The sequence below is a fragment of the Notothenia rossii genome, assembly GCF_949606895.1.
Source record: "Notothenia rossii genome assembly, chromosome: 10".
NCBI classification, from domain to species: domain Eukaryota; kingdom Metazoa; phylum Chordata; class Actinopteri; order Perciformes; family Nototheniidae; genus Notothenia; species Notothenia rossii.
In genome coordinates, this window is record NC_136908.1 from 34,838,816 (window position 1) to 34,861,289 (window position 22,474).

A 22,474-nucleotide genomic window follows, 5' to 3' on the forward strand; every position below is an offset into this window, starting at 1 on the left:
GTAGAAGAACAGCATCATGGGAAGTGAGGAGCATTCAGTTCATGTATTTCTTCTTTTCTCATCAAGTGATATATTGACTAAGGGATGGCAGCTGAAGTGCCAGAGGCTTTTCTAAGCAGGTAGATGAGCTATATGAAGAGTGTCAGTCACAACCAGAGGTGGAAACAGTTGACAGATCCTTTGTAAGTATAACATATTATGGTCTCATAATAATAAGTAGTCCTGAGATAAAACAAATACTTAAGTCAAAGTACAAAAGTATTAGCATCAAAATACTGAAAATACTAAAACAGTACATATTCTGCAAAATGGACAATTTGTGAATGATCTTAAATACTACTTGGAATATTATCAGCTTGATGACTTAAAGCATCAAAAGTAAATGTTATGTAGAATGTCTTTTTTAAGAGTTTAATTATTTTTGCTTTTTATAACCAACCAACTTTTATGTCCCAAGTAGTTTTTGAATGTGGAGCCACTTCTGGAGACTTCAGAACATTCAATTGATAAGAACTGTATTATTAAAAAAAGGCACTTTAAAGAGTTAGCTTAGGCCTGGTAAATAATTCAACAGCACTTACTATTACATTACATGTCACTTGTTAGACGCTTTTATCCAAAGCGACTTACATACTCAATACTGTGCACAATCCCCACAGGAGCAATTTGGGGTGAAATGTATCAGGGACACAACGACAAGATGACTGCAGTGGGGTTTGAACCTGTGCTCCCCTGGTCCCAACACAAAGGCTCTATACACTGCGCCACACGCCTCCATGTCTGTGTACTATGGTATGACTTGAAGTGAATATATCTGCACTTTCCTTGTTGTTCAGAGTTTGAATCTCTATGGTTTTTGCACTTATTGTAAGTCTCTTTGGATAAAAGCGTCAGGCCAAATGTAATGTAGTCACGACACAAACAGCTTAGAGAGAAACCAAGCTGTTTCTCATCTCAGTTCTTCTTTAAAGTTGCCTTCTCCCTGCTGCTGCAACAATGCCTTTTATTCACATATCCTGACTGCATGATGTGTTCCAAAGCACAGGATTAAATTATTCTTATTTCTTTATCATGGTAAAGGTAGGAATGTAAAACCCCCAAAATAAATCAGACACAGCTTTAGAAAAAAAAAAAGCCCGTTTTATTACATTTCTCTTGAAGTTAAATAACTGGCGATAAACTTCAAATCTGAATTCAGCTACACAATTACAAAATGGTGTTACTTGCAATTGTTCTATTACATGAAGCAGTTTTCAGATCTGAAGGAACAGCCATCAGGTGAGAACAGAGAGCGCTCTGTACACGGTCATGGTTTGGAAACCACAAACTGTTCACCATGTTCTACTTCCTGTTCAAAGTTCTCTTATTGACGCCGCTTTCTTTATCAAATGACTATTACGTTTCTTGGTCACTGTACTTTTCAACCCCAATATGGGTTAAGCTATTCAGAGATCCTGTGCCCATTAACGCCTTTGACTCCCACCCCCCCTCCCCCACTCGTCTTCTCAGTTCTTCTTGGCCTTCGGTGAATCATACTTCCTCTTGCTGGAGTACCAGAGCAGCAGAGGGATGCCGATAGAGGGCAGAGTCATCACGCCGAAAGCAGCCCAGTCCAGCTGGGGAGGAAACATGAGAGGGGTCAAACCAAAGCCAACAGAGTCAGAAGTACTCTTCTAATGATCTACCTTTTGTTAAAACTCTTTTTGTAACTCCATAGTTTTAGTTTCTCGCTCTCCATAACCATGAACACTTTAACCAACAGCTACTTTCATTTATATACCATCATATCTACAAATATTATCATAACACCATGGAAAGCAAGTATCAAGTAATGGATATCTTCCCTCCATGACCTACTGATCTCAGAGCTGTGGATCACTTCTGTTCACAATGCTAAAGGAGGAACTGTTCAAAGAGCTGCTGATCCTTCATGTCAAATATGATGGTACATGGATGCACACCTTGAGGCATTGGTAGACCACAAGGAGTACTCCATGTCAATTCAGTTTCAAAAGATGACATTTTATGTAAAGAAATATATACAAATGTATGGATTATGAATTGTTATCCTCTTTCTTTTTGTATTGTCCTTTACATAATATAATATAATATATATATACACAAATTATGTTTCTGCTTAATACAAAAAGTGATGTACACACACACACAAATGATGTAAAGGATAATAACAAAAGAAAGAGGATAACATGTCCCTCTGTAAGGACGACTAAAAAACAATAGTTAGTGGTGCTGTTAAATCATGTTGCATCACTCTGAAAGGGGATTTTGTGTTGATATACCCGAGGGTTAAGTTAACGTAAAAACGCCTCTAAGTATTAGGGATATATGAGGAATTGATATTTTGGAAACAAGTTGATGCCAAAATGTGATGGTACTCAGTTTTCTACCTCAGGAATCAACCCCAACGCCATCCTGGGAGAATACAAAATTATTTTTGGGAAACAGTAAAGTCACTATCGACGCAGCCCTGATGATGCTACATTGTTAGTTACAAGGGGGAGGGACCTATTCAGAGAGAGCCGTCAGCAGCTGGTAATTGGAGGCTCCTAGAGTTGCATTATGAAGTCTATTGACTTGAAATCCAATTTCAAGAAGCTTATCATGATGTGTTCATTGTATTCTTGTTAAATGTACTTTTAGTGAGAAAAAAGGTAGAAAAAGTAATGTTTTCACACCAATATAGAAAAGATATGACCCGTTTACCTATTTAACAAAAACGAGATTGCCAACCATTAAGTGTATGCTGAAGCACATTGAATTATGGTTTGGTTTTTACAGTAGCATTGTATTGGTATCAAGAATCGAGGAATTTCACTAGTATTCATATCCTCTAGTACAGTGGTTCCCAACCTTTTTTCCCAAGAGCCCCCCAAATGACTCCTGTTGGAAGTTGGGGGGGGGCAACAGCAACTGTTTAAAACACATGCTCAAAGTAAGCCGGATTTTGCCGATGTGTTTATGTGGATTCAAAAGTCGTAAATAATCTACAAAATGGAGGAGACCGGTCTGATCGGAGCAACTGTGAAAAATAATCCAACTGAAACCGGCACGGACAATGACTATGTTTTAAAAATGCGCTTATCCAGAAAAGCCTGGTTTGGACACTTTACGGTCAGAAGAAACATTTCTATTAAAGAAAGAATTATACATTTCTGTCTTTTTATGCCTTTAATAGCTACTAACTTGAATTTTTCTTCAAATTAATTAATCAATAATTTTTTTATATTTTATTGTAATGTAGAGACAAGGCTTTTAGTGACAAATTGCCTTACAATTATACGTAAAAAAAAAAAAAGTCTGATATTTGGCCTCAAATCATCTGAGTCCTGGCGACTCCCCTGCGATCTTTGGTGCCCCCCCAAGGGGGGCGCGCCCCCCAGGCTGGGAACCACTGCTCTGGTACATGTTCTAGTAGTGTGACATGTATTCAGTATAAAATGACAAGACAGTGAGATGAAAAACAGCCCTGTTTTATGAGACTGCATTAGAGTAAGCTAAGCTGAAGCTAAAAACAGGCAGGCCAGTTTATATCTACAATATATTTGATCACAGCATGGTAGTAAAACATGTTTATTGTGCCACTTTTTAATAATAAAGACGTTCATGGTTAACTTGATTTTGTACCATGCTCTCATGACAAGAGCCAAGCTTCTTTGCTTGCTACGTGGGACCATCAGAACAGCCTTTTAGCTGAGTAGGAATGGATTTCAGATCATTCAACAACACATCCATCATAAGTTTTTTGTTGTTGTTTTGTTTCTTTCCGTTAACCGTTAAGTGGGAAATAAGTATTTTTAGTGTTTCAGTTAGTATCCTAAGATAGTATCCTACTTAGACAAACCATCTATTTCTATTTCTTTCTTTAGAAAGGGGCAGGTAATATAAGATTTATTTTCTTCTCCCTGCTCCTTTTCGCTTAATGGTGTGTTTACAGAGACATGTTTTGTTAACAATTATTATACATTAAGTTTTGCATACCATGAACGGAACAAATAAAAATGAAAGGAAATAAGTCAGATGACATAAATCAGGGTTAGAAATAATTATCCACCCCTCTCATAAGAAGTTTAAAGTAGGCTGTTAAGAAATGTTCCATATCATGCAGGGATCCAATAACTACAGCTCTGTTTCATAATGACATTGAACAGACTGGTTTGAGTTCTCCTGTGTTGTGTCCACAACAGGAAGCACTGCAGAGGTTGAGATGACCACAGGTCAGAGCACTCAGTGAGGGGGAAGCAGAGAGAGCAACACTCACATAGTGGGGGGAGAAGCGTCGGTCGAACTCCCTCTGAGCCAGAATGCCTCCCTGTCCGGGGGCACTGGTGTAGCCCACCTGAGGGGAACACACACGTGAGGTTCATTCACTACACACAAAGTCAGGCACGTGCACAGATAGACCTCAGAGGGGGTTTGAGCATCAGCCTTTTTGCAAGAGAAGTGCCCTTTTGAGAATGTACTTTATTTACAACTCAATCATGTTGTCGAACATAAAGCAAAAAAACAACAAAAACCTGTGTCTAATACACATTATCTAAAGTGCATGTGTTGCTTTAACAATTGTTTGCCTAATTATGACATATGTGAATTATGTTAAACTAATTTGTTGGCACACACATCTTAGCCATATAAAATCAGCATCTTCTTATTCCCCGTTATTTCTGAGGCCTAATCTGAATGCCTTTATGTATATGTTTCTGTAATATATTGTCTTTTTAATAGAACAGTGTAACTTATCTCGAACATTTTATACTATAACTTTGTGGTACATGTCCTTTCTCTTGTAGATATGTAAAAAGTAGTTATTCCAGGTTTCAGATTCCAGGTTTATGTAAAAGTAACAAAAAAAGCCGGCATGCCCTTTAAAACAAATGTGTCCAGCCCCTCTAACACCGTCTGGTCGTCACTGCATGAATCCACTGAGATGATAAACAGCTGTTACCAGCACTTGTCCTCCCTCCTGGGCCAGGTAGCTGACGGAGGCCGAGGTGAAGTTGAAGTACCCGGCCTTCAGGGGGCGCAGCACCACGGTGTGAGAGACATTGCTCGCTCTGGAAGGTCAACAGTTAAATTCAACAACTTGAAAAAACACACACACATTATTTAAAAATGCCAATAGCGGTCTATAATATTTTCCTATTTATTTTGTATGTGGCTGTATAATAATTTTTTATTTATACCTGATCTATAGTGTATATACTGCACTGAAAAACTAAAGCGTTGACTTTAATTAAATGTATTATGTCAACAGATTTCACATAACTGTAGGTTAGTTGAAAGCAATAATATCAAGCTTAAAGAGCAACTTGCAGGTTTTTTTTTTTTATTACTACATTTATGCTTAAAGGCCATGTAATGCATCTAACACAGGTGTTTTTTAACATGTAGTTTAGATATCACCAGAATAAAAATAAATACAAATGTTTAAAGTTTCGTCATAATTAAATGACATATACGTTAAAAACCGATGTTGGTTCCGAAGTTTGCCGAGTACGCCCCCGATCACTCCCGAACGAGCGGTGACGTCACACGTGGCAAACATTGCCATTTGATCAAATCAGTCCAAATGGCAAGCAACGCGATAACTTCAGACAGCGACAGCGACAGCGATCATTCAAGCTCAGATTCAGTGGGTTATCTGGATTCAGTTAGAGAAGTAGAGAGTGAACCAGCTAGCCTTTCACTTCAAGGCATTTTGCCTTATCAGTACGAGCCTCCTGCCCAGCAATCGAACAACGAGGCAGAAACTTGTGAAAGAGAAGCGGATTCCGCAGCCGGCGAGACTCGAGTCGGCAATACTGAATGGTAAATTCTGTTTTATTTAGTTTGACCTGCACTAAATGTCGATCTTAATTTGTCATCTGTTCCTCACACGTCCGGCAGATATTGTTTTGTTTTTTAATGTTATGTACAATATTCAGGTGTACATGTCAATGCTGTGAAAGCATGCCCACTGCAGATGAATGTGTATGCTGCAGAGAGATCTGGCAGGTGATGGAACAAATAGACAGTTTGCAACCTACTGACCAGATAGCAGAGTCCTGCATCGGGTCGGGTATCCGCGGGTACCCGACGGGTGACCCGCAAAAAAGGTGATTTGCGGGTGGTATTTTTTCAAACGCTTTTTTCCGGGTTCGCTTCTGGGTAAAACAAAGATGATGCGGGTCCGGTTGCGGGTGTTGCATAATAAATATATTTAAACAATAATAATTTAGTTTAATGTTTAAATCCTCAGACCTCTCCTCCGCGGTACCGAGCATAATCATAACCTCTGCAGTGCATCTATCTGCTGCTGAGCGCACCACATTCTGAATGGCTGAGGTGAAGCTCTCTATAGCGGAGAATACAGCATTTTCAATAACTCTTCCTCAAGAGCAAAATCCAACGTCTGGGAGGCTTTTGGTGTCATCCTAGATGGAGAAAATAAACAACATCCCAGGCTTTTTGAGCCAAATATGCAACTGCGTGTGTTAATAATTGCACGTTGTCACTGCTTATATATATGCGGGTTCGGGTCGGGTTGCGGATCATGTGCCGGCGGGTCGGGTCGGGTTGCGGGACTAATTGGCAATATGTGCGGGTAGCGGGGCGGGTTCGGTACTGCACGTCACAGGTGCGGGGCGGGAGCGGGTCTTGAAAATCAGACCCGTGCAGGACTCTGCCAGATAGAAGACACCGACGAGAAACCAAGGTGCATTATTAGCCACCCAGGCTTTAGAGAAGGCTGTCTCAGTGTTTGGACACTGAAAATAGCGTATCTTCAATACAAACAACAACACAGAGCAGTTCATGGCCCACTACACCAGTAAGTAAATATTGATTGACCCAACTGCCTATTGCAGCTTTGCTTTCATATAATACTTTTAGTCGCTACAGATATGGTACACTTTTAAAGATACCATTAAACTCTTTCAAGCAGTCAAAAACAGCTTGGCTTTTATTTTTTCTGTGTATGCAAGTTCAATGTATGCTTGAGAAAAGAAACAACTACACATGTGAGGAAATATATAAGAGGTCTATGATTCTGTCAGGCAGTCATGTATAACCTCATATTTATTTTGTACAAGTAAAATACAAATATCATGTTATAAGCCAATTTGTAACAATTGCTACATAATAGTAGGCTACTACATAACATTTTATTTTTCTCCAAATATATTTATAATCTGTATACTTTTTTTTCATTAGGAAGTATCGATATACAGCTTATCGACAGTTTGTACGTTGGTGCTGGGGTGTAGGCCTACTCGGCCCAAAAATCAGAGTCCCGCTGCATGTGCTGTAACCGAGATACGGAAGACTTACCCTGAGCCGGGAGGCCGCTATCAGGGATTTCAATGGCCAAATCTGTAATTTGACATAAGTCATGCAGCTGAACTGGTTAAAATGGTTTCGCATGATGTAAATAATTTACAAAGTACATCATTTACAATATTATTTTTCCAAAGAAACATGTAAATATAACAACATTTTCCAAATCACAAATTTGTAAGATTGTATTAATTTACTGTTTGATAAATAAAAAAGGGTTCTTTTGTTAATTTTTCACTTGTAACATTTTATCTTTATTGCAGTGTACATTAGTCTATTTTGGTATATGTGCGAGCCCACAAATAATTAAAAGTGGTAAAAATAATAAAGATATTCAGACGTAATTCATTTTTGGCCTTACTTATTTCACTTCAACTTTTATATATTTCAGTCACTAGGCAAGTTCACTGTACTCTGGTGACATTTAGCTCAAGCTGGCATAACACCTGTAGTAACTTAATTCTGACCCGAGTTTTGTGCACAATCTTCCAGCACCCATGATCAATGTTTATAGCAATCAGGAAACATTCACAGCTCACAACTACACATCGCTTCCCCATCATGAATTGTTAGATAAAAAAAGTTTAGCGAGGTCCGGTTACACATATGTTGAGCGAAAATAGCGGAAGGATACAAAACAAACAATCTAGACGAGGCTGGTGTTTGCCACGTGTGACGTCACACAGCTGGGTTAATGGCTGGCAAGCTTTTCGCTACCGGAGCGGAATAACACGGGAAAGTGGCACACATTTCATGTTATTTGGGGGGTATTTATGGAAAGAATCATTGATGTTGATATGTCAAATGAAACAGTGGAAAGTGATGAAGCGATTTATTAACACAGAATAACTTTTATTTTGGACATTACATGGACTTTAACCTTGCCTGAAAATTACAATTAAAAATGTTAATGCAGGATTTGATATGTTTTACAAGACATAAGGGCAGGAATTCAGAGGGAAAGGACCCGTTTTGAGCTCTGCTACTAAAAACTGCTTTTTTTTTAACGTCATATTACGTCACATGGGGGAGCAACTTTCTTGGACTCCTTCTCTGCCCAATCCGCAGTTTTCTCTCTCTCTCCCTCTCTCTCCCTCTCTCTCTCCCTCTCTCCCTCCCTCCCTCCCTCCCTCCCTCTCTCTCCCTCCCTCCCTCCCTCTCTCTCCCTCCCTTTCTCCCTCTCTCCGGTACACAGCACCGTAAGGTAGTGTGGAGTTGCATTAGGTAACGCGAGATACGGCTGATACTTGCACATTAGTTTCTGTTATGGATCAGTATCAACAGTCCTGCCAGTAACGTTACTATATTATCAATACTACTTTAGTTATAGGCTGATATATGATAGCTAACTTTACAATGTTGTGATGTGACTGACGTTAGCTAACATTAACTGTAGCTAACGCCGGTCACTCACCAAGACAGCTGCTGTGTTCTCTGCTGGTTCTCCTCACATCACAGCTCCATTTCTCGCAGATGGCCGTTATTTCTTCTAATACTTGGCTGCTCCTGGTCTCTACGCCTAGTAGGCTCATAATTATAATCATATGCATTCGAATATATATTTTCAACCTCTTCTGTGTCAAAACTAGCATTGTGATCCATGTTTATTCATACGTTAGACCAGGGGTCGGCAACCCCTGGCACGCGTGCCAAAACCAGTGGCACACTAGGAATAAGTGGAATAAGTGTGCAAAATATTTAAATTGTATTTTCGGATCCTGAACGAGACCGCCGCCAGAGCGCGTCTCCCCGTTACCTGCAGAAGGAAGCCATGCACGCAACGCAGCCCCGCTCTCTTTAACTCCAGGTGACTTTCTGCCGCTTTCCTCCGTGGTGCAGTGCTGATCGTTTCACCACGGAGGAAAGCACTTCACTAATTGCAGTACCCATAAGGAGCTGTACAAATGCCGCAGTTTTTGCGTGGCTGTGTATTTAGTTGAAAGCCCAGTGGCGATTTGCTCATCTCTCATCGAAATAATATGCTACAAAGGGGCGGACTGGCCATCTGTGTGTTGCACTTTCCTGTCGGCTCCTAGACCGTAGTCGAGCAGGGCAGAAGCAACAAGCTTCAGGTTCAATAACCCACTTTAGCTTAAATGACTGGAGAGAGGCGAGCTCTTCTTGGGAGGCCGTTGCATTTATTTAGCTGTTCTTCTGTTTCACAAAATACATCACAGACCTCTGTTTTTCTGCTTCCTCCTTTCACTTCCAGAAACATACACACGTTCCCTCACTGTCGCTCTACCATCCACAAACACACATGCACAAGCCACACCCCTCTCTCTCTTAAAGGGACAGCCATCTCATCTCACTCTGCACTACCCTAATATCATAACACGTGTGCTCTGGAAAATCACAGAACGGACGATCGTCCTTATTATTATGCCGTTTAAACCAATTATTTAAATGTTTCCACCCACTGCTTCCCCTCAGCGAGGCTCCCCCGCCCTCCTGCCGATAGTTCACGAGCTTCAAGCTCCTCAACCGCCCCCCCCCCGTTGATAAATCTCAATCGTTGGCACGCTGATAAATGGTACTTCATATCAAAAAGGATGCCGACCCCTGCGTTAGACCGACCGCTCTCCCCCATGTTACGTCACACGCGGGAGGTCACGTGCGGAGGCTTTTTTATGCGGAAGTAAAAATGTCTTACTAAAACGACGCCAGATGTCACTGTAGTGTATATTTCTGTATATTTTTTTGAAAATCCAGTGTATTCATCATTTTCCTTCACATTTATTCACTGGTGTCTCTAACCTGCAAGTTGCTCTTTAAACAAAAAATATTAGGTTCAACTAAGATTATGTGACATATGTTTACATAAAACATTTCATTCAAATCAACTTTCCAGTGTGATGTCTAATATTAATACTGCCTTACGGCCCGTCTACACTACAGGCATCGAAAAATGCTTTCAACGCTTCGCCCATTCACTTGAATGGGGTGACGTAGAAGATTTTTAATCTTCGCCGAACTGCATTGTGGGGAGCATGGCATGGTTTGCAAGCATCACGAGCATCTATCGGCATCAAAAGTTGAACAATGTTCAACTTTTGAGGCTCGATGCTTGGCATCAGCCAATCAAATCCCGTTTATGCAAATCCTGTTTATGCAAATCCTGTTTATGCAAATCCCGTTTATGCAAATCCCGCCAGTGCAAGCGCTAGCCAATCAAACCGCGTGCAAGCTGGGAGAGCCAGACCGCAGTTCATTTCCTCATATTCCAAACGAGATATTACGGTACCAAATCACCCGGTTCTTTGCGACCAGAACTATTTACCGGGATACAAACCGGAGGAACCAGGCATGGAGGGAGGTGGCAGAGACAGTGGGTGAAACTGGTAGGTTTTTCGCCTGTTTGGAGAGTTTATATCTAGTTTACTTCGTTTGAACATTGCTATTGCTTTGTATGTCAGGGGCGGGAGATTCATGTGATTGGTTGTTGGTCACGTTGTTGGTCAAAAATCGGCAAGCTTCAGACACGCCCAGCTTCAAGATTTTTTGATGCCTGTAGTGTAGAGGGGCCGTTACTGTTCACGGTGTGCATACTCTCAGATGTACATACTAACATTATACTCTGAATAACTCTGTTCTTTACTGCTTGTTTTGCACAGTTAAGATGCAAACTGCATTTCGATTTCTTAGTACTTGTACTCTGTGCACAGACAATAAAGTTGAAACTAATCTAATATTTGAAAACAATTCAGTAAAACCTTAAAACCCAATTCTCTTCTTAGTGACAATGACAGATTTAGTGATTGGATCATGTGCTAAACAAGTGTGTGTTCTTATTCACATGCTGGCTTGTCTGTGACGTCAGGCTAATTTCCCTGCTGACTTTAAGATGCCTTTTGTGAAAGTATAGGTTTGTAATGCTAAAAATGGCAGCCAGAGGAATCAGTCTCAGTCAGTTAGTTCCAACTACAGTGTTTCCCCTATATACCAATAGGGCCACTTTTTCATTTTTGATTGTTGGGCGACATAGGCGGTCGCTTAGGGCGCCAGATCTGGGGGGCGCTGCCCTGGTAGCTCTGGGAGGGGAACAAATATTTTTTGACCGTTGGTGCTCATCCTAATTTTCGGCCTTGATGTCACAACATTCATAATTAAGTAAATGTAACACCCATTTCACCCCGGTTACACTTTTTATTTGCCCTGTACAATGGGCGCTGTAAGTGAGGGATGTTGGCTTATCTGGCACCCGCAGCTCACAGCCAAAGTGCGAGCGAGAGAGCGAGCGAGGGAGAGAGAGGGCGCACCGGTACCGGTGCTGTTGTTATTAGAATCTGGTGCTAGCTGCTCTAACGGATATAAGAAGTAGATGTTTCAACAACCAGGGTGGAGGAGAGCTCTCCTGTCAGACTGAGAGGCTCAGTGAGGTAAAGGACTCTTGAGTGTTTAGATAGTTAATTTTAGTCGGAGGGTGCGTTCAGCCGCTTGGTGCGGTTCATTTGGGTCGGTGTGAACACAATCCGAGACCTCTTAAGTGAACTAAACAACTGGACTCTGGTCCGCTAAAATAGGTGGTCTCGGAGCGCTTGCTTGCGAATTCTGGAGCGGTTCATTGCTGGTGTGAACGCAGTCCGCACCAAAACATAGGAAGCCTATTATTTACGTGTCAAAAGAACGCGGATGTCTTAGAAATCTTTAGCGAAAGAGTCTTTCAAGATATCCGCGGTTGTTTAGTTAAACAGTGAAGCAGAATTAAGTGTTGAACAGTGTCGTGTAAAGTAAAAATGCTCCGTCAACTACATAATATTAAGAACACCTGTCGTCGGTGAAATGCCCCTCCTTACTGCAGAACGTCTCATTATATGTGTTATAATGTTTTTTAACGGACGTTGTCTGATTATATAATCATTTGCACGGGCCGCTAGTGTCTGTTGCTCTCCAGATTAACAGCAGCATGAGAATAACCTGCCGATGCTCCATGGCGGAGGCTACGGTAGAAATTGCCGGGATTTGCGTTTTTACCCCCTTAATGTCTGACCAATGGTTGAACAGCATTTCCGTGCACATGACTTGTGTTTATATATATATATATATATATATATATATATATTAGAGATGTTAAGATTCACCGATTCGCATCGGTGCACCGGTATAAACGTTCAAGATGCGAGTGCACCGGTTGAAAGAGTGCACATCGGCTAGTTTGGGTTGAACCGGGTTGAACTCGCGATGCATCGATTGCGTAGTGTCTTTGCATCTGTAAAAAAACGATTCATTCATATAAAATCCCCTTATCTTGTCAACGCTCAGTAGAGACGATCTTTGATATTTGCTTCGCCACTACGGAGAACGAGAGTCTCAGTTATCAACACACACGGAAGTTGAGGAGAAAGAAAAACACAGCGCACCGAAAAATACCTACAAATCAAACGTTTGGCAACACTTCGGATTGTTCAAGAAAGACGGTGTAATAGTCTTTTATGCTATATAGTTGACCGCAGGTCATGGAGACTAATAAGGTATCCGTAGACCTTTGTATGAGGTATCTTTATTACTTAACAGGTCTACAGCCATGATACATAGATCCGTCCTAGATGCGGACTTGCATACACACAGTATAACTCCGCAGCCGCACCCCATCAGTAACGTCCTGATGGTATATGTGCGCGGCACTATTACTACAGACGGTCAACTTGAAAAATCACTCGCAAATTGTTAACGATGCCGAGCCGCTTTAAAGTACACAAGTAGTACGAGGAACTTAGCAACGCACATAAAGAGGCGACGTGGGGTCTGCGGCTGAAAAGAGAAACCTGAAAGTGAGACACATGAGTTAAATCACGCAGTGAGGTGTTCTGTCAGAGAGGTGTTTAGCTTACAGCAGCCTGTGACGGCCAATAATAATTTAAATGTCTTCCTTACTGTAAGCAGTTATGAAATACCTGTTTGTGAAAGGTTATTTGTTTTCTTTATTGTTCAGATAGAAACCACTGCTTTCTGCTCACTGGTGAGTTAGCCTCTGAGTGTTAAGCACATCAGGCTGGCAGCTGTATGGGCATTGCTCTATGGTAGCTGTTATTTGCACATTGTTAATCATGAGCAATGCATCCTTACATTGTTTAACTGTGAGGTGTTATACACTTGTACTCTGGAGAGCTTTTAAAGGTAAAAAAATAAACGGCATGATGGGATGTGCAGTACCAAATATGTAAAGCACTTTTTTGTTAATGTATGATTTGCTGCATATAAGGAATAAAACAAAAATCCTCTGTCGTACCATATTGAAGTATCATTATTTTTGCATCGTGTTGAATCACATCGTATCGCCCCGAATCGCATAATGTTGAATCAAATCGTATTGAACTGTATCGCAACAGGGGTGAATCGTATCGTATCGCATCGCCTGGTGTTTCAAAGGTATCGTTAATGTATCGTATCGTGGCAACGTATCGAGGTGCGCATCGCATCGGCCTCAGTGATGGAGATGCACATCCCTAATATATATATAAGTTTATAGTCCGTTTGAGTTCTGCCCATGTGAACGCAAACCGAACCTTCTGAAAAATGAAACAATGTAACAAACTGTGGTCTGGTGCGCACCAGAGAGCGGACTATTAGGTGTGAATGCACCCCAAGTTATTTCAGTGGGTCTCAAACGTTTTGACCACAAATTATGTAAACACATATTTCCAAGGCACTCCTTTATAATTATTAGGATAAATAACAACAGGGTTTGAAATCATTCCAATGTATACTATAGGATGAATAAATAAATGTTAACTAGGTAAAATAAAATATGAATGAACAACAAAAATTAAATTAAAACTGCGGTCGCACTTGTGCACGCAGTGATGAGCGGGCCCTCGCGTCCGTGCGCCTGTCGGGGAGGGCGGCCGGTCCCCCCGGCGTCAAGCAGACGCGCGCGAGTCCTCGGAAATGAGCCGTTTGTCATTTCTCTAATTTCGCGTCCCAGACTCCCAGGTTATCCTGCAGCAACCCGGAAACGGATGTCGGCGCGCCGTCTGGAAGGAAAACTAATTTCTCTGAAGGCTCTTCAAGGATCGATTATCGAGGAGGCTGTCTGGAGGAGCCGTGACCGAGGATACACTGATTTAGAGGAGAGAGGAGTGTCTCTGGAGGAGCTATAACCGAGGGTACACTGAAGTATTCTCCGGAGACGATTTCAGCCAACAGTGATGTTTAAAAGAGGCGTGACGCATGGCTGGATGTCAACGAAGCACAGCTCTGCAAACTGTTCCCGTTGTGATAAGTTATTCAAGATGATCAAATGTGCATCAGACTTTCCGCCCTTTACCGTTTGTTTGTTTACTCACTAATCACATCTCCCCTGGATGTTAGGTTATGCTTTCATTGTGAGGCGATGTTTACAGTGAGAACAGCTGCTGAGGTCAGTGCAGAAAGCAGAACAGTGTGTATAATATATATCGCTCAATAATATATGTAACAGGCCTACATTTCACACTTTATTTGTAGGCTTTAGGAGATATCTACAAATAAACAGTTGATATTTTTCATGAAAACATATAGTGCTTCACATAATAAAATATACAAGGGCTGTAGCCTGATATTTAGTTATGCTTTAGGAGCTGTTTGTGTTTGTTGTACAATGTGTAGGTGTGGTTGTGTGTGGTAGGTTGGGGGTGTGTGTGTGTGTGTGTGTGTGTGTGTGTGTGTGTGTGTGTGTGTGTGTGTGTGTGTGTGTGTGTGTGAGAGAGTTGATGGTGCAGGCAGACAGGCAGGTCTCAGTAGCTTAAGGTAGTCTGTGACATAAATGGTCAAAATTGTACATTCTCCATTAGCTTACATGTTCAAGCGATCGACTATTCCTTCGCAATGTTGCATCACATTGGATATCCGCTTAAGTTGCCCTAGATTGGAATTTTTCCGATCATTTCCCAATGACGAATTAGCACAAATGTGCTTAAAATGCATGAAAAACTTCAATTTTTCAAAATGGCCAGCTTTCTGGGGGGCGGGGCTAATGAAAAGCAATTTGAAATGTGTGCAATCATAATAGCAATGTGTATACAGCGTTTCGTGAATATCGGAAAAACTATATGCAAACAGTTTGGAGTAATTTGCGACATGTAAATCATCAAAGATGGTGTATTCGCTGTTAGCTTACGACCTCCAAGTGATTTTTCAAAAATGTGCTCCGCAATTAAGTATCATATTGGATAGGGGCTGAACTTGTCCTGGATTGGAATTTTTTCGAACATTCCCCTAGAAGGAGTTGGCAAGAATGTGCTTAAAATTGCTGAAAAACGCACATTTTTCTAAATGGCCGACTTCCTGGGGGGCAGGGCTAATGGAAGGCAATTTAACATATGTGTGCAATCATAATAGTAATGTAGATATAGCGTTTCGTGAATATTGGAACAACTGTATTTGAGTAATTAGGAGTAGTTTGGAGTCATTTGCAACATGTAAATCGTCAAAAATGGTTTATTCGCAGTTAGCTTACGACCTTCACGATTGAGCTATCAAAAATGTTCTTCTCAATTTGGCATCATATTGGATAGGGGCTGAACTTGTCCTGGACTGGAATTTTTCCGATCATTCCCCTAGGAGCAGTTTGCAAGAATGTGCTTAAAATGGCTGAAAAACGCACATATTTCAAAATGACCGACTTTTGGGGGGGCGGGGCTAATGGAATCTATTGACAAATATGTCCGCAATTCCATGAGGAATGTCTGTGCCAAAAATCGTGAAGTTCTAAGAAACTATATGTGACTACCACACTATTGTGTATTGTGGGGCGCTAGTGAGCAGCTTTTTTGAAAAATTACGTTTTTTTTTTTACATTCTCGAATAGGTCGTGGGCTCTGACGTGTGTCCCAAGTTTTGCGTCCGAAGCTCATTTTATGCTATCGCAATTTAAAAAAAATGTATAGGCCACGCCCACATTCTGAATTTTTTGCGACATTTTAAATCTGAGTTTGTAGTCACCCTGAGAGTATGTCTAAAAATAAATAAAAATAATTAGTCCATCCGCTCTTGAGTTATAAATTGGTGGATTTTTTGGCGCCCCCTATAGTCCAAAATGAAAATGCTTTAGTGTGCCTATTCCCCAAGACAGTCTGAACCTATCTACCGAAATCTGTGTTGTTTGGATACATTGTTGATGAGTTATGAGCATTTCTTTCTAAGCCCCGCCTTTCTGCGAGTACCTTTTGATTGACGGCGGCAATATTTATCGTCCTAACATGCTCATTTTCTACGGTAATGTGTCTGACCCTCCACCGATGCGGGATATGAAGTTTGGTGTTGAAGAACTGAAAATTGAAATTTAAGTGAATATTTAACCGTTTTGAACATTATGCTAATTTAGAAGAAAAAAATGTAGGCGGAGCTTAGGGTTCCAAGAGGATTATTTGTAGAGCAGGTCCACCCGGATATGTGTGCAAAATGTCAGGTCATTCGGAGTTACGGTGCGACTTTGTAAATTTATTCCGAAATGGGATTTTGATAAGTGGCGCTATTGAGCACGTTGGAATATTTTAACCCATTGACTCCAGAATGTTGCAATTTTACCGGTCCTGGCGTCCGTGCAAAATTATACAACTTTGTCAGCATTCTAAAGGCCTCAAAAACAGGAAAGATGGTGAATAAAAATAATAATAATAATTCCACCAATAACAATAGGTTTCCTCGCACTTCGTGCTCGGGCCCTAATAATTCCACCAATAACAATAGGTTTCCTCGCACTTCGTGCTAGGACGCCGTTGGGTCTTATCGCTCCATGCTCTGGCCCTAATAATTCCACCAATAACAATAGGTTTCCTCGCACTTCGTGCTAGGACGCCGTTGGGTCCTAGCGCTCCGTGCTCGGGCCCTAATAAGCTACATTTATTTGTTATTGGCTATGGTAGGTTATTGGTTATGTTAATATACTTATTTGATTATTAAAATGTAAACCAATCTTTTTCATATGGGTGTTTTAGAGTTGTACCCCCTAGATCTAGTCTTTAGTAATTGTGTGCTCAAAGTGCACCAGATTGAAGCATTTTACTTTAAAATGTTCAAAAACATCTTTCCGGGGGGGGGGGGGGGCATACCCCCGGACCCCCCTAGAGGATGTGATGTCCACGTCCCAAATCAAACTTGTTCATACAATACTGAATACATTTGAAGCCATATTGACGTATATTACCTATGTCAATAAGTTTCGGTTTTTGTAGTGTATTTGTCTTTTGTAGAGATTTTTCATTTATTCTTTATATATAAAATCTTGCCTAGGGCAGCAAATAGTCTAGAACCAGCCCTGGTACTAGGCCTCAAGATCCTTTCTTGTGCTGGCAGACACATAGAAACAAATTGGCGGGGCGCACTTCGCACACACAAAAAAATTCCACGCGCTCACATTATGCTGGGCCCATGTGCCTTGGCACCGCTGCTATGACTCCATCCTAGGGGAAACACTGTACTACCATTACTGACTTCATCCTATAGCACCAACATCTGTAGGGGGAGAGCACGGTCAATAACTTGATTTAAGGATACGGTGCAATCCTGTCCCATTTCACATTCAGCATTCCTGAAACGATTCCAAAGTCTTCAGGGGGGAAAGAATCATCTGACAGCTCCACCTCCAGAGCAGCACTGTGGAGACAGAGAGAGGACATTACATTAGAGGACAACACAACAACAGTAGGTTCATCTCAATGTCCCTCCTCGACTCCTCTCTCCCCCTCCTACGGGACTTGACCCGGAAATCGATCAAGACACGCCATGTTGAAGGACGTCCCAATTGCTGAAATGCACACGGAGGAGTTGAGGAGGGGTGAGGGAGGAGGGACGAGGGAGGAGGCTTCCAGAGGAGACGAAAGGGAGGATACACAAGAGCAGACTATGCGGAAGTGTTTTCACTACTTCACCAGCTTCACAGCAGCTGATCTGACTCAAAGCTCCGCCCCCACCTTCAAAGACTCTGCTCACTGCAGCTGATCTGACTCAGAGCTCCGCCCCCACCTTCACAGCCTCTGCTCACTGCAGCTGATCTGACTCAGAGCTCTGCCCCCAGCCTCTGCTCACTGCAGCTGATCTGACTCAGAGCTCCACCCCCCAGCATCACAGCCTCTGCTCACTGCAGCTGATCTGACTCAGAGCTCTGCCCCCACCTTCACAGCCTCTGCTTACTGCAGCTGATCTGACTCAGAGCTCCGCCCCCACCTTCACAGCCTCTGCTCACTGCAGCTGATCTGACTCAGAGCTCTGCCCCCACCTTCACAGCCTCTGCTCACTGCAGCTGATCTGACTCAGAGCTCCACCCCCACCTTCACAACCTCTGCTCACTGCAGCTGATCTGACCGTTAAAGGAAGATCAGAGTCATTAAATGTTTAAAGAGCTTCATTAAGAGTCAAAAATCTCTTAAATTAATGAGGAGATCATACTCTATAAAAACATTAAAGTGTGTGAAATATACTTACAAATACAATAATAATGTTTTGATTATAAAATAACTTACAGTTCTTACTTTTAGTTTTTGATGCATGTGTGGTAGACCCACAGAACGTCAAACATTTAGGATATAAATACGGGTAGCAGAACTAATACATATTTAAGTGATTTGTATCTCTCTTCTGTAGGACAAATTAAATATTAACATACAAAAGCTGATCTGAAACAAGCTAAAATACCATAAGGAAATTAATCCATCAATTATTATTATTAGGGATGCACCGAATATTCGGCCGCCGAAAATTATCGGCCGAAAATGGTTAAAAAGGCCCTTTCGGCTTTCGGCCGAAAGGGTTCTAGCACCGAAAAAATATCACCGAATGTCAGAGAACAGGGTTACGTTGGTAAGCTGACGTGTTGTTGTGATGACGTAATCAAGACGCGGCGACAAGCACGGCGCGCGACCATGCTCGCGGCTGGCTCACAGTCAACATGTCTGCCGCTAGAGATATTTAAAAATATCAGAGAAAGAGGCGCGGATTGCGATTTGTAAAACGTGTTCAGCTGAAATTTCTCGAGGGGGTGTAACTGCAGACTTTCACCACTTCGGGATTACTCCACCACTTGAAATCAAAACACCCGGACAAATATGCGGAGTAAGATCAAATCACAAGCACTGACAGCGGGAGACTGTTCAGCGCTGCCTCTCATGTGCTTGATGAGAAGAGGAACAGACTTCTGGCTGATAAAGCAGAAAAGCTACTGTTCATTAAAAAGAACCTCCCACTTTTCCTTAATAAGTAGACAAGGCTGGCTTATCATAAGCTTATCTAGTCCTACATGTCTACTCTATACCCACTTTCCTGAACAATTTTCATTGTGAGTTATAATTCACCATCTCAGGTTATCATTAGGGGGGAAATGACAGCAGCACAGTGTTCAATATATTGTACTTTCGGTATCGAAATGATACAATGTTGTTTACATTGCTCATGAGGACAGACCACCTTATTTGCAGATTCTTGAAATTGTAATTTAATTTGTAATTGATTGTGGATTTTGTATCCAGTTTTCACTTTATGTATCTTTATACAATGTTTACTACTTTGCTTATGAGGACAGACAGCCTTATTTACAGATTCTTGAAATTCAATTGTAATTTCATTTGTAAATAGTTACATTCATGTGGATTTATCCAGTTTGCACATTTGTATGCATGCACTTATAGGTGCATTTGTTGTTGTTGAAGGCCTGGCTGTTACAGTCTTTATTTACACTATTTTGTAGTAGGCCTAAGGCCTAGATGTTTATGTAGTTTTAAAGCACCTTGGCTTTGTTCTGAATGCACTTTGTTGTAGTTATCCTACAGAGAAAAGAAAATGCACTTGACTTGGAATTAATGTACCCATAATAGTGATTATAAGTTAAGTTAAGTTAAGTTAAGTTAAGTTAAGTTAAGTTAAGTTAAGTTAAGTTAAGTTAAGTTAAGTTAAGTTAAGTTGCCATAATCATTTATTTTTCCATAATCAGGCAGCTGAACAACATTGGTAAAAAATGTATACATTATATGTATACATTATATATATATATATATATATATATATATATATATATATATATATATATTTCTATTAATCATTTTCGGCCTTTGGGCATTCGGTTTTCGGCCAACTGTTTCCTATTTTCGGTATCGGTTTCGGCCAAGAATTTCCCATTCGGTGCACCCCTAATTATTATGATTATAATAACTTTAATGAAATGTTATACCTAGAAAAACAACTTACGGAGGCGGGGCTAAGACGCAAGGAAGGGACGAGTGAGGGAAAGGAGGAGGCGAAATATTCAATTGAGATGAGCCTAGTGTGTCCCTTTGATGTACTCTGCCACTAGAGCACTAACATCCTCTGCTCTTGTGCTTCACAGGGGGCAGGATTTGTAGGAGATGTGGAAGGAACCCTTTCTAGTTTTTTAGGGGAGCTATGTCTGGGAAATCAATCATAACAAACAGTTCATCAATAGCTGCAGCATGTCACAGTAAGGACTTACAGTCTATACCGTTGACTCTTTGTATTTGGACTATTTAAATGTCCGGTGCCTTGCTCAAGGGCACTACGGCAGGGCCCAGGAGGTGAACTGGGACCTCTTCAAGTACCATTCCACACCCCATATTTAGGTCTGTTCGGGGACTAACATATGGAGCGTGGACTTGCTTGCACATCTCAAAACATTCTCTTACACTATTTATCCGTTCTATTTCCTATAAATATATATATTCATTTTGCACTGTTGGAGGAGCTTGGAACTTAAGTGTTTCATTGCCATTTCTACACTGTACCTACTGTGCACATGACAATAAAGCCTTGAATCTTGAATGAGGGTGTCTTGCATAAGGGGTTATAGAGAGGTGTATATATGGCAGTGCTGACCTGGAGCCCACATTGTAGATGTTGTACTGTAGAGTGAGGTCTCGGCCCTCCACAGCGTAGCGGTTGAGCAGAGATTTAGAGGCCAGCAGACGGGCCCCCTCCTCTCCGGAGCCCAGGGCCAGCAGAGCCAGGACCACAAGCACGTGAAGCGTCTTCATCATCTTCGAAAAGAAGACATCAACAATTACAATCTGACAAACAATGCAGAGAGTGCTACAAGGTTGGGATGTTTGGGGTCAACATATCAGTCGATCAAACTTCATTTAAAGTGCTGGTGTCACAAATTACACATCTGTTTCAGGGGGACAACAAATGAAAAAAATTAAGAAACCCCGGGATATTTAAATAAAAAAAGATAATACAATTACAACGTGCATTAAACTATGTAAAGACGGTAAGGAAGGCTCAATTTGTACTTGAAATAGCCCAGTTATCAGGTTAAACAGCATTATAAAAAGAAACATGCTAGCTTTGAAGAGCTATTTTGATCAAACTTGATCTGTAGAAAATAATCAAAGTACTAGTGTTGGAAAAGAGCATTCATTAATATTTGAAGTAAAAGTAATACATTTAGAAGTCAGTGCTGAGGGATGACACTTCCTGACGCATACGTGTACAATACGAGTCACAACGCTATCTATCGTTAGCTCCAGTTAAACTGGACAACGAAGCCCAGGGTCTGCGTTTACACTACACAAACTAAGGCAGTAATGTCATTATAAAATATCAAGTTATAAAATGAAAGCAATTTGAAGAGTTAACAGAAATAGAGGAGCAGACTCTTACCGTGTTCTGCTGCTGTGCGAGTCGCGGATATTGAAGGAGTTGGACACGCGCATGCTCAGAAGCTCAAAGCTGCTATTTGCATGACGTGTACTGACAGGGAAGTTACGGAGGGCTGGAGGCGGTAGCGCCCCCTGCTGCCTTGGGGCGGTATGGCAAGACACGTTTATTCATAAAGCAATTTATTTCTAGTTGCCACTCGGCAGTGTCGGTGTCTCTGGCCCAATCCCAAGCCGCCCCCTACACCCTACACCCTACCCCTACACACTACCCCTCTGTTTGCGCATTCGCGCGGAGGGTCCGCCACATGCTGTTCCAAACCAACGAGTGTGGAGCGGTGTGGAGGGGGAGTGGGCTATCAAGCCCTCAAACAGCGAGTCTGCAGCGGTGCTGACTTGATAATAATAATAATAATAATAAATTGTATTTCTATAGCGCTTTTCTTGAACCCAAAGATGGTTTACATTTGGGAGGGAGGGTAGAGAAACAAAACAAAAACAAAAACAAAAAGAAACAAAGAAACAAAACAAAACAGAAAAGCAGTCAGGAGGAAGTTGGT

General features: G+C 41.4%; 1 protein-coding gene across 1 annotated transcript; it reads right to left on the bottom strand.

Moving 5' to 3' along the window:
• Window positions 1-1,118: 1,118 nt before the first annotated feature.
• ssr2 (signal sequence receptor, beta) lies at window positions 1,119-22,065 on the bottom strand. The gene is made up of 6 exons (XM_079653346.1): window positions 21,919-22,065; window positions 21,133-21,293; window positions 17,809-17,907; window positions 4,964-5,072; window positions 4,280-4,357; window positions 1,119-1,616 (listed from the first exon to the last, which is right to left on the bottom strand). Exons 2-6 carry the CDS (start codon window positions 21,291-21,293, stop codon window positions 1,506-1,508), a joined length of 558 nt encoding a protein of 185 aa, XP_079509472.1. The 5' UTR covers window positions 21,919-22,065; the 3' UTR covers window positions 1,119-1,505.
• Between the last annotated feature and the right edge of the window lie 409 nt (window positions 22,066-22,474).